General features: G+C 49.6%; 1 protein-coding gene across 8 annotated transcripts in view; it reads right to left on the bottom strand.

The window, feature by feature from the left end:
• Positions 1 to 1,416: 1,416 nt before the first annotated feature.
• The window catches only part of PUM1 (pumilio RNA binding family member 1), a 79,460-nt gene continuing 68,731 nt past the window's right edge, over positions 1,417 to 12,145 (bottom strand). For all 8 annotated transcript variants that reach the window (XM_041417493.1, XM_041417494.1, XM_041417489.1 and 5 more), the window contains 5 exons: positions 11,696 to 11,833; positions 9,866 to 9,991; positions 8,790 to 8,911; positions 6,759 to 6,951; positions 1,417 to 3,246 (listed from right to left, as the gene is read on the bottom strand). In XM_041417493.1, coding sequence (XP_041273427.1) covers positions 3,115 to 3,246; positions 6,759 to 6,951; positions 8,790 to 8,911; positions 9,866 to 9,991; positions 11,696 to 11,833 — 711 coding nt within the window. In that variant the 3' untranslated portion in view covers positions 1,417 to 3,114. The remainder of the gene's footprint in view (positions 3,247 to 6,758; positions 6,952 to 8,789; positions 8,912 to 9,865; positions 9,992 to 11,695; positions 11,834 to 12,145) is intronic.

Here is a 12,145-nt window from a genome sequence, read left to right as displayed (position 1 = left end):
TGCAAATGCGGGAAACTGGTGGGAAGGAGGGGCTGATTTTGGTGTTCTGTTCGCACAGGGAAAGAAATGTGGAGCTGGATCTTCCCTAAATAGCGAATTGGGGGAATAAGAGAGACCAGGACATCATGGGGGCAGCAGGGGTGAGTGGGGGTAGAACCATCAGCTCTGTGGAGCAGCCTGGAGAAGCACCAGGGAATGAATTTCTGCCCAAAATCCCATCCAGCCCTGCCCTCTGGCAGTGGGAGCCATTCCCTGTGTCCTGTCCCTCCATCCTTGTCCCCAGTCCCTCTGCAGCTCTCCTGGAGCCCCTTCAGGCCCTGCGAGGGCTCTGAGCTCTCCCTGGAGCCTTCTCCTCTCCAGGGCAGCACCCCCAGCTCTCCAGCCTGGCTCCAGAGGGGCTCCAGCCCTGCAGCAGCTCCAAATCCTTCATTCTGGGGGCTCCAGGGCTGGGGCAGCTCTGTAGGTGGGGTCTCAGAAGAATCCCCCATCCCTGTGCTCCAGGGAGCCTGTTCAGTCCTCCACTTTAAAATCATCTCTAGGTGTTTTCTCCCCCAAAAAACACCAGCTCAGCTCCCTCCTACAGCACATCACTCACAAAGACAGAAATAAAGCCATTAAAAACGCCCCTTTCCCTGCTCTCCATCCCAGCCCTCCAGCACAACTCCAGCCCTTCCCCATGTTCTCTCCTGCTCCCAGATTGAAGCTCCAAACTCCAACTGAACATTCTATGAAAAGCACAGCCCCAGCCCTACCCATGTCCTCTCCTGGACTGAGGCTGCAATTCCATGAAAAGCACAGCTCCAACCCTTCCCTGTGCCCTGGTCCTGCAGCAAAGCTCCAACTCCCAACTACACACTCTGTAAGAAGCAGAGCCCCAGCGTTTCCCTGTGTTCTGTCCCCGGACTGCAGCTCCAATTCCATGAGCACAGCTCCAACCCTTCCCTGTGTCCTGCCCTCGGATTGAAGCTCCAATTCCATGAGAAGCACAGCTCCAAGCCTTCACTGTGTCCTGCTCCCACAGTGAAGCTCCAAACTCCCCAACATAACATTCCATGAGAAGCACAGCCCCAGCTCTCCCCATGTCCTGCCCCTGGACTGAGGCTCCAACTCCATGAAAAATACAGGCCCAACTCTTCCCTGTGTCCTGCTCCTGCCCTTGGGATGAAGCTCCAAACTTCAAATAAACGTTCCATGAAAAGCAGAGCTCCAACCCTTCCCTGTGCCCTGGTCCCACAGTGAAGCTCCAAATTCCATTTTAACCTTCCATGAACAGCACAGCTCCAACCCTTCTGTGTCCTGCTCCTGCCCTTGGAGTGAAGCTCCAATTCCATGAAGGCAGAGCTCCAGCTCTTCCTTGTGTCCTGCCCCTGGACTGAGGCTCCAAACTCCAACAAACGATTCCATGAAACCCCGAGCCAGATTCCAAAGTTCTGTATTTTTCAAAATAAAGATCACACGTTGTTTAGAGACAATCTACACAAGAGTTACAAAAAATAGTCGCCCAGGCAGAAGCATACACAGGTTTGTTAATTATACACATATGGTTACAAGTGTGCTTGCAAAAAAGTTCATTGGAAATATACACAAGGCTCTGTAAATGTACACCGTGTAGTGTTACAATTCTATATTCAAACGAGGAAAATTGACAGTATGTTACATTCACTTACAAGTAGACAAAATGCAAAATACAGTTCATCTTCTGTACAAAAAAGGGGGAGGTGATTCACACTTTACAAGGTGAAAAGGGGCTCTGATTGTAAGGAAAACTAGGAGGGGGCTGTACTTTTGCACTTTTTGTTTCTTACTGTCACAAAAGAAGCAAAACATTACTTTGTAAGATTCAAAAAAACACTATTTGGAACTGAATCAGGTCTGTAGAACATTTAGAAAGGATCTCTACCGTCCAACTAGGTGACAAATAAAACCAAGCAGTTTATTTTTCTTCCTTTTTTGTTTTTAAACATTAACTAGGCTGTATAAAGAGAACATTTCCTTCAAAAGAAAAAATTTACTTCTGGTTGAAATTACAATTTACAATATACAACACTATATGCTACGACCATAAAAGGTGTGAATATACACTGAAATGCACAGGTTTTGCTAAATTCTTTTTTTTTTCCTGTTTTCTTACCAAAAAACGGGTTTTATGTCGATTCAAACTTCTCCACATTTACATTACAGAGGTTTACAAATGTACAATTGTACAGTCAGAAGTATGTTCCACTACTAGGGTACATTATAGATACAGATCAGACATCAAAACAAGAAAATACTACAAATTTTTATATATGTAAAGTCTACACCAAGTATACACTATATATTTATAGAAGCAAGACCAAAGCCGAGTTGGATTTTTTTGTTTTTCCTCATGCTAAATAATCAAATTGTGTCTCTCCAGATGAACAGAGGAGTGGGCATAAAAAACCCTAAAAATCCTCCACTTTTAGATAAACTCTGGGTATTTTCTCAAAACGCCAGCTAAGCTCCCTCCTTCAGCATGTCAGTCAAAATAAAATAGAAATAAAGCCATTAAAAAGTCCCAAAATCGGAATTTTGGTGTCTTTGTTTAAAACCTAACTTTAGCAAGTTGAATTTTTCTCTTTTTAGTATTACTACCAGTGGTGTCACTGAACTAAAATTCCAACTTCTCACTGATTTTTGGGCTAAAAGGAGGAAAAAAAACCCCAAAAAAAGGTATTTGCAAAAAAGGATGAATTAAAAACGGGGTTTTTTTTCCTGTTTTGTTTGTTGTCTTCGAACCAACCACCCTGAAAGTCTCCACATTTGGAATATAGATACAACAGTGAACAAAAATGTGGCCTTCCATGTACATCTGAGACCTATGTACAAGAATTCTATACACCAGTAAAACAGCAGGGCAATTAGTTAATTAAAAAAAATAATTAGTACATGTTATGCATAATAAAATTAAAGAAATTTACAAAGGCTTCTCTTTTTTTTTTTTTGTGTTTTTTTTTTCTGCTTTTCTTTGCTTGTTTTTTTTTTTTTGTGGGTTTTGTTTGTTTGTGTTTTTTTAGCAACCGTGGCGGGTGGTGTGGGTGGGTTCTGGGGTGGATTCCTGGGATCCTGGAGTGCCTCTGGAGCAGCCCCTGCTCAGATGATGCCATTGGGAGGGCCGCAGATGGGCCCCAAATCCACCCCGTTTTTCATGTAGTATTTCTCCAGCTTGGCCAGGATGTGCTTGCCGTAGGTGTACTTGCGCAGCGTGGCGATGTGGGGCCGGATCTGAGGGGAAAGCAGCAAAAAAACGGGATTTAGGAACCTCAGTGGGGTTACACCCAGCCCCTGGGTCACACAAACTCCCCCAGACCCCAGAGCTCTTTGCTGGCACTGATGGCTCAGGTTGAGCTTTTCTATTTTTCAGATTTTATTCTCCTTTGGTGTCCATTACCCTTTTAATTTATCCTTTTAATAAATCCCTGCTTTATTCTTTAGCTCTGTCCAGCTCTGTCCTAGGGCAGCCTTCCCAAGACATCAGCACCACACAATTCCTGGAATCCAGGCTGTGTTCCCCAACTCCCAGTGGGATTCTGGGAAGGAATTCCTGGCTGTGAGGGCGGGGAAGGGCTGGGCTGGAATTGCCAGAGCAGCTGTGGCTGCCCCTGGATCCATGGCAGTGCCCAAGGCCAGGCTGGACATTGGGGCTGGGAGCACCTGGGACAGTGGGAGGTGTCCCTGGGGTGGCACTGGATGGAATTTAAGCGTTCTCCAACCCAAACCATTCCAGGATTCCATGATTTCACCATTTTATCCTCTCCAAGTGGGAACAGCCCGTGGATGTCCAGCATTCCCTGCTCCAAGGGTGGGCAAATCCCACCACTGCCCACAACCAGGGACCTCATCTCCAACTGCTCCTGCCTCAGCAGCTCAGCCTCCAGTCCCTCACATTTCTGTTCCACTCCAGGGACCCATTCCCGAAGGACAAATCCAACCTGGCTCCCCATTCCCAGCAGGAACGATCCCTGTGCCCAACAGAAGGAGCAGAGAAGCTCCAATTTCAACCTTTCCTTCTCTGTCCAGCTTCATTCCTTTCACTTTCTCCCTTTACTGACACAACTGTTAAAATCACTTTTCGATTTTATTAAAAAAAAACCTTAAACAAACCCCCATTTTTAGCCCCACCCCAGCTGCTGTTTTCCACAATCAGCAGCCATTCCCACAGCCCCTGGCTCCATTTTTCCAGGGTTTCCTACAGCCTGGGATCACAGCTGAAATCACATTCACTCAGGCCCACTTAGCTGTCAACCCTGAGCTATTTTTGACAGCCCCACTGATAATCTAATTTGCATTTTATTCCAAAGGCTTTGCTCCATGGGAAAAAGAAAGTAAGAAATGTTAGGAACAATAATTTGTATTTTTTTTTTAATACACAACTCTCTGTTATGAATTAACAAATCTAGGGCTGTTCTGCTGCCACAGATAAATTGGGTGTATCCTTTGCCAGATATTGTTATTTAATTATCTTAAGCATTTCTTGTGGACTAAACAGATTTTGGGTTAAAAGAATGACTCTGAGTGGCTCCTAAACCTAAGAATTAAGATCCCTGAGGATTATTCCAGCTGTTTGTGTTCATTCCGTGCACGTGGAGGTCAAAGCAGCTCCCTCCCACAAAGTGCCATTTCTTACAGAAAAACCAGTCTGGTTTAGTCAAGGATGCTTAAATATAATTTAAAAAAAAGCTTCATTAGCATTTGAATACCTGACATTGTTCAAAATAAGTAAATCTCAGCTATTCCATGCCTGGGTCAGTCAGGATTTCATTTCTCTGGCTGTACCTGGGCTTTTTCATCAAGTGACCCCAACAAATGTCACCGAGGAAAATTAAAATCCCCTCAGCCCCACCCCCATCTAAAGCCTGTTATTCTCCATCCACTGCCATTCTACAGCCCTGAAAATGTGACCTTTAAAGGCAGGAAAATGAAGATATTCCCTGTTTCCAGGGCTCCCTGCCCCTGGAGCAGCAGACACAGGGAGCTGGGGACAGCAGCAAGGCAGATTTCATTCCAAATTGCTTCATTTTGGATAAATCTGAACTCCTGGGATGGCTGTGCATTCAAACACTGCAGGGTAATACTAAACCCTGGAAGTTTAGGATATCAGGAGGATTTTTCTCCATGGGAAGGGTGTTCAGGCACTGGAACTGCCCAGGGAGGTTTGTAGTGCCCATCCCTGGAGATGTCCAAGGAATTCCTGGAGGTGGCACTCAGAGCTCTGCTGGGAACAAGCTGGGGACAAGCTGGGGACGGGGCACAGGCTTCACTCAGTGGCCTTGGGGGGCTTTTCCACCCTCAGGCATCCCAGGATTCTGGGAAGTGTCACACCAAGATTCATTTAAAAGTGAGAAACAGAGGATTCGATTAATGGCGGTGGGCTCGGAGGTGGCACCAGCACGGTGGCACCAGGCAAGGCCAGTGGCCTTGGGAGGGACATGGAGGGACAGGCGGGGCTGGCAGCCACAGGCACAGGGACACAGACACAGCAGACAGCCAGGGGGACAGATCCAGCAGGGACACGGCCACAGGGACACAGAGGGACACAGCCTGAGCAACACAGCTACAGGCAGAGGGACACAGGGACACAGTCACAGGGATACACAGGGACACAGCCCAAGGGATACAGCCCACAGGGATACAAAGGGACACTGCCACAGGGACACAGCCAAAGGCACACAGAGGGACACAAGCAGCAGGGACAGAGGAGCACAGGCAGGAGGACACAGAGGGACACAAGCAGCAGGGGCAGAGCCCACAGGGACAGAGAGGGACAGCTTGCAGGGACACAGACAGGGGGACACACTGGGACACAGGCAGAGGGGCACAGGCCACAAGGACACTGCCCACAGAGCCAGAGGGACACAGCCCCAGGGACATAGAGGGACAGAGATGGGGGGGACAGCCCCAGGCCCAGGTGGCTCCTGGTGTCACTGTGATGTCCCCAGCCCGGGAGCTGCAGGCCCAGCCCCACGCTAGCAGAAGCAGCGCCTGCTCCGTGCAGAACTGGGTCACTGGGACACGGGCACTGCTGCCAGCTGCAGCTCAAGCCCAGGGGCAGCTCCGTACTCCTCCAGAAAGCTGGAGAGGGATTTGTGACATGGGAATGGAGTGACAGCACACGGGGAATGGCTGCACTCAGACAGAGGGCAGGGACAGATGGAATACTGGGATGGAATTGTTCCATGGGCTCCCAACACCAACAGCACCTGGAGCTGCTGGAGAGAGCCCAGAGGAACCCACGGAGCTGCTGCAGGGCTGGAGCCCCTCTGGAGCCAGGCTGGGAGAGCTGGGGGTGCTGCCCTGGAGAGGAGAAGGCTCCAGGGAGAGCTCAGAGCCCTTGCAGGGCCTGAAGGGGCTCCAGGAGAGCTGCAGAGGGACTGGGGACAAGGATGGAGGGACAGGACACAGGGAATGGCTCCCACTGCCAGAGGGCAGGGCTGGATGGGATCTTGGCAATTGGGAATTGTTCCCTGGCAGGCTGGGGAGGGGCTGGGCTGGAATTGCCAGAGCAGCTGTGGCTGCCCCTGGATCCCTGGCAGTGCCCATGGCCAGGCTGGGAGCACCTGGGACAGTGGGAGGTGTCCCTGGGGTGGAACAGAATGAGTTTTGAGGTCCCTTCCACCCAAACCCTTCTGTAATTTCCACCTCCCAGCCACTGAAACACTCCAACCCCTCTGCCACCACTTCCCTGCACGCCCAGCGTGGCAGTGCCAGGCTGTCCCTCCCCAGCCCCCAGTGCCCACCTTGTGCATGACAATCTTCCTCTGGGCTGGCTCTGCCACGTCGATCATCTTCTGCACCACGTAGTTGGCGTACTGATCCTTCATCATGGTGTATAAGGCACTGTGGGGGCCGTCGTTCATGGTGCACACCTCGTCGATGAGCATGGCCCGCTCCGTGCGCGACGCGTGCGTCACACACTTCTCCACCACATTGCTGCAAGGGCACGGCAGCGTCAGCGGGGACGGGACGGGAACGGGGATGGGAACGGGGAATGGGAACAGGGAACTGGGAATGAGGAATGGGCAATGAGATGGGAACTGGGAATGGGAACGGGAATGGGGAATGGGATTGCAAATGGGAACTGGGAATGGGAACAGGAATGGGGAATGGGAACTAGGAACTGGGAATGGGAACTGGGAACGGGAATGAGGAACTGGGAATAGGAACTGGGAACGGGAACTGGAATAGGAATGGGAACAGGGAATGGGAACTGGGAATAGGAATGGGAACTGGGGAATGGGAACAGGAACTGGGGAATGGGAACTGGGGAATGGGAACAGGAATGGGGAATGGGAACTAGGAACTGGGAATGGGAACGAGGAACTGGGAATGGGAACGAGGAACTGGGAATGGGAACTGGAATAGGAATGGGAACTGGGGAATGGGAACAGGAACTGGGGAATGGGAACTGGGGAATAGGAACAGGAACTGGGAATGGAGCAGGGAACTGGGACTGGGAATGTCTCCTCAGAGCTTTTCACCCAACCCTAAGAAGATCTCATGTGCTGCTACAAGGGCAGGGGATTTGTGCTGGCAGAGCTCAGCAATGTCAAACAGGGCTTGGGATCTCAGTGGGAATTTGGGATCTGGACCAGCTCGTATTTCACCCCAATTTGTGCCTTGGGATCTGAGTGGGAATTTGGAAACTGGACCAGTTCAGGCCAGTGTCCATGATGCTCTATGAGGTCAGTGTCCACTCTCACAACAGAGAAGCCAAGTTGTTGTTTTGATTTTCCGCATGCTGAAACGTGGTGGGAATGGACATCCAAGGTTAGAACAACAGGGAAATGCTGGTTCAGGAATGAAAAATCTCAGCCAAGCAGAGGATTTCCAGAATTCCTGAATATATTAATGAGCAGCCTGAGCTCTCTGGAGATCCAGAAGTAGGGTACATGAAAGGGGACCACGAGCTGTGCTGGGCTCATCCCACAGCCCTGCCTGACTCACAGCATCACCCAGCGGGTTTGCTCAGCTCAGGGGACCCTCCACTAATTAATGCTCCAGCTGGAAGGAAGTTTGGGAAAAAAGAACCAGGCAAAGCAGGGAGGAAGAACCTGAAATAACAACGTGAAGCCACTCTCTCCTAATTCTCATTAATGTTCTACTTCCCTCGTGTCCATGGGTACTCTCATCAGAGGAAGGGGGAATTCTGAGCCTTTGAAGAGCTCAGCCTTCACGTTCCAAGGCCTGGAAGCACATCCAGCAGGGATTCACACACGTGGGAAGCACTGCTTTGTCCTGACATCCACAAATACCTGGGTCCTGCTTCACCTACATGTGGCTCTGCAGTATCTGGGAATGCTGCAGCTCCCCTTGGAGGGGTCCTTGGGTGTGACTCAAAAGGGACACAGCAAAAAGCTGGGAATGACTCTGTGACTGAAAATTCCTCTGGGAAAAGTGGAATGGATTGTTGCTGCATTGATTTCCCAAATCTCCCCGTGGCTGGACACAGCATCCCAGGGGAATGAATATTCTTACTATCCAAGGGGTAGTGACAACTTAAACCCCATGAAAATATATCAGATAAACCAAAACACACAAGAATTCTTGGTAAAATTCAGGAGCTTGGATTAGAACTACCCTTCTACACCTTCATCCTCCTCCATGACACACCTCCACGGCTGACACACCTCAGTTTATAATTGTTATAAATAACATTTTTTTATGAAACAAAAGTAATTTTCACCTCCCCTACACCCACCCCTAAGTCTCCTGCAGCTCCTCCATGTGTCCATGCTCCCAGAGGGAGAATTTAAGGAAGGAATCACTACCTGGCAAATTTATGTTGACTCAACACAAGCACGTTGCCTCTGATTTCTGCTACGATCTTGCTCTTATCCTCGGGCCGGCCGTGCTCCAGGACGTGCTGGATAACATAATTCCCATACTGGTCCTGGGTGGGAGACAGCAGAAATGGTCACAAAAGGTGGATAAGTGGGCTAGAAGCAGTCCCAGCAAACTGATTCCCAAAGTGCATTCAGAGTTAGAAGTTCAACTCAAGATTAATTATAATATTTACTGTACAAATCAGCTCAATACTTTCTATTTCTACAAAAAATGTGCATTCTAGAGTGATACCAGGTGGTAAAAATGATGCATTTTTGTAGAAATTGTATTATTTATAGAACTCAAAATGATGTGCTTGCACAGGGAATGTCCATATTCTGCTTATTCCCAGGTTCAACCCTACCAAATCCCACGTCCTGGAGGGGCGTGCCACAGGTCTGGCTAGGGGACACTGTTGTGAATTTAGGAATTTTCATACCACAGGATATTTATTTTCCAGTTCAGGGCACCACAGGCATGGCTTGATGACCATGCTCAGCCTCTTCCCACTTCCCAGTGCTGAGCACACAGGACTTGGGCACTGGACCAGCTCATATTTCACCAGTTTGTGCCTTGGGAACTGAGTGGGAATTTGGGAACTGGACCAGGACTGGGTTTGCTGGCTGGGTTTTCTCCACAGGCCCCAAGAGCAGAATCCCTGTAAAACCCTGGCACACCAGGTTCTCTCAGGGACTGCAGGGAGGAGGGAAGGCAGCCAGAAGGGGGGTGAGCACAGAACCAACTCTTTTTAAGAATTCCAGTGACTTGGCACCTCCTTTTCCCTGGAGTGACCAGCTCCTGGCACCCCTCCTGCTCTTCCCTGCACTGAGAGAAGCACCAGGACATGGGGCCTCCTCAGGAAGGGAGGTGACAACACCATTGGCACCCCCTGGACCTGTGCTGGTGAAATTCCTGCTGCTGTGCTCACTCCCATCCCTTTTCCAGGTGGGAATGCGCCCTGCAGGAGCTGTCCCAGCGCTCAGCAGTGACCTGGGCACATTGCAGCCCCTTCCCCACTGACCTGCACCAGCTGCTCCGTGTGCTGGTGGAGCTCCTCCAGGATGGGCAGGGTCTGCTCGGGCAGACAGTGCTCCAGGATCCTCTGGATCACCCGGCAGCCGTAGGGGTGCGTGGACAGAGCAAACACCTGGGGACAGAGGACAGGCAGCAACACGCCATTAGTCCTTGGGAATCCCAGAAACTGCCAGGGTTCCTGCAGGGAATGTCAGCTCCAGGCAGTACCAGCTGCAACTGGAAACACCCACCAAGGATCCAGGCACATCCCATCCCCACCTGGGGAAGTCTCAGCTTTCCCATTCATGAAAAACAAATGGTAAAACCTCTTGATTCATAAAAAAGCCCTGGAACAACCAAGCATTTCTAGAAGCTTGGTTATTTTTTCCAAATAATTCCAGCACATTGTTTGCCAGCACAAATTTTAAGCTATTTAAGAAATGCTACGAGCCAGAAAAGTTAAAAATGCCCAGCAAAGGATTTTTCTCAACTGTTTGGATTTGTTTAAAAGCCTTAACAGTGCTTAGGAGAAGTGACAACAAAGAATCTTTCTCATTTCTAATGGATTAGCAGATCTGTGGGTGAGAACATGACACATTCTGTGATTGCTGCTCCGTTTTCTGTCTGAAGCACAAAGTCCCGTTTGGTTGCTTTGATTTAACAACAGCAGCAAATCCAAGCACTGAAGTTTAAATCAACAGTCACACATTTTTAATAACTGGTGAGTAAGCCCTGCAGGGAAACAGGGCTTGGAGTGCAATTAACTGCAGGAAAATCATCTGGAGGTGCTAAGTTTAATCTGCTGTGTGAAGGTTCAGATTAAACTGGGACAACTGGTCAAGTGCCATCAGCTGAGCTCCCACAGATGTTTCTGCCTTCCCAAACACCAAGTGGAAAATCCATGCCTAAACTCTAGTCAGGAGCAAGTCTCCAGCCAGAATCCTGTTTGTTTTGACCCAACCAAGCAAATCCCCACCTTCCCCAGCTCCTGGTTCCTGCTGTAACAGCCCCTGGCTGTCCTCACATCCCTGGGGCAAGTCCTCAAAACTTCAAAATGCCCCTGCAAAGCCAATTAAATTGAGGTTGGGAACACCCAAAAAGCAGCACTTTTGTACTGGGACCTGAGGCAGGCAGAGTAAAGCCAGCCACAACCGATACCCAGAACACCAATTCAGGAGAAGACACCAATAAAAAAAACAAAGAACTGAGAGAGTCAAGGACAATTGCCCATTTCTAGATTAAATGCCTGCATTTTCCCTGCTCTGAGGCCTTGGGAATCAGTATTCAGCCTAAGCCACCTGCACAGACAGGGATCATAATGAAACCTTGCTCTCCTGTGCATCCCCCATTTTCCTCTCTGCTCCCTTCAAAGAGAAACAAATGTGAAATGCACAAAGTTCACCAATTCTTTGGGCTATCAGGGTCACCTATCACTAAAAGGGGATCAGCCCAGGGCTCAGAACTTGCTGGAATTTTACACAAGCGAGGTGATAATTAAGGAATTAATGAAGTTTAGACATGACTAAGGTACCTCAGCAGCACAAAACGCTGCTCACCAACTTCACTGGGAAGATGGATTAGGGAGAGCCTTGTTTTCCCTCGTCACTCAAAAATACTCAATATTCCAGGAGAACAGACTCATGCAAGGAGGTTTTACTCTGACAGCTCTGCCCAGAAACGATAACATGGATGTGACCACCAAGGAGTTTCTGGACTCTCACACGGCTGAATCAACCCTGCAAGCAACAGCTGCTAAAATTGAGAATTCCCAGGAACTGAAGTCCCAGCCACTCTGAGGCTGTTCCAAGCAGGCAGCAGGAGCTGGGCAGGGCCTCACCTGTCCCTTGAAGGCATCAATGATGAACTGCAGGGACTGGGGCTGCACACACTCGATGCACTTCTGCACCACGTGGTTCCCGTTCTGGTCCTTGACGCACTTGAGCACGTGCCCGTCCAGCTCCCGAACCATCTCGTTCTACAGAGGACACAGCACAAACAGAAAGCACCACCAGCATCCCCAGCTCAGAGAGCACAGCTGGCACTGCTGGCCTGGGCAGGAATGGCACAGGAGTGAGGGGTGCTCCCATGGCCAGGAGATGAGGCTTGGCTGGACACAGAAACCAGCAGGGAAAATCCTGCACTGGCACCCCGTTAGCAGCCTGCTGGGAGGGGCCCTGGACAGGAGCTTGGAGCTCCATTCCAACCCAAACCATCCTGGGAGTCTAGCAACATGAAGCCCTCTTTCTTGATGAGCATCATCTCCCAAGAATCTAAATTAAAGAAATCC

The sequence above is a fragment of the Onychostruthus taczanowskii genome, unplaced genomic scaffold, assembly GCF_017590055.1.
Source record: "Onychostruthus taczanowskii isolate IOZ18803 unplaced genomic scaffold, ASM1759005v1 scaffold56, whole genome shotgun sequence".
NCBI classification, from domain to species: Eukaryota; Metazoa; Chordata; class Aves; order Passeriformes; family Passeridae; genus Onychostruthus; species Onychostruthus taczanowskii.
Note: the sequence above shows the minus strand (reverse complement) of the source record. Positions and strands in the feature narration are given on the sequence as shown.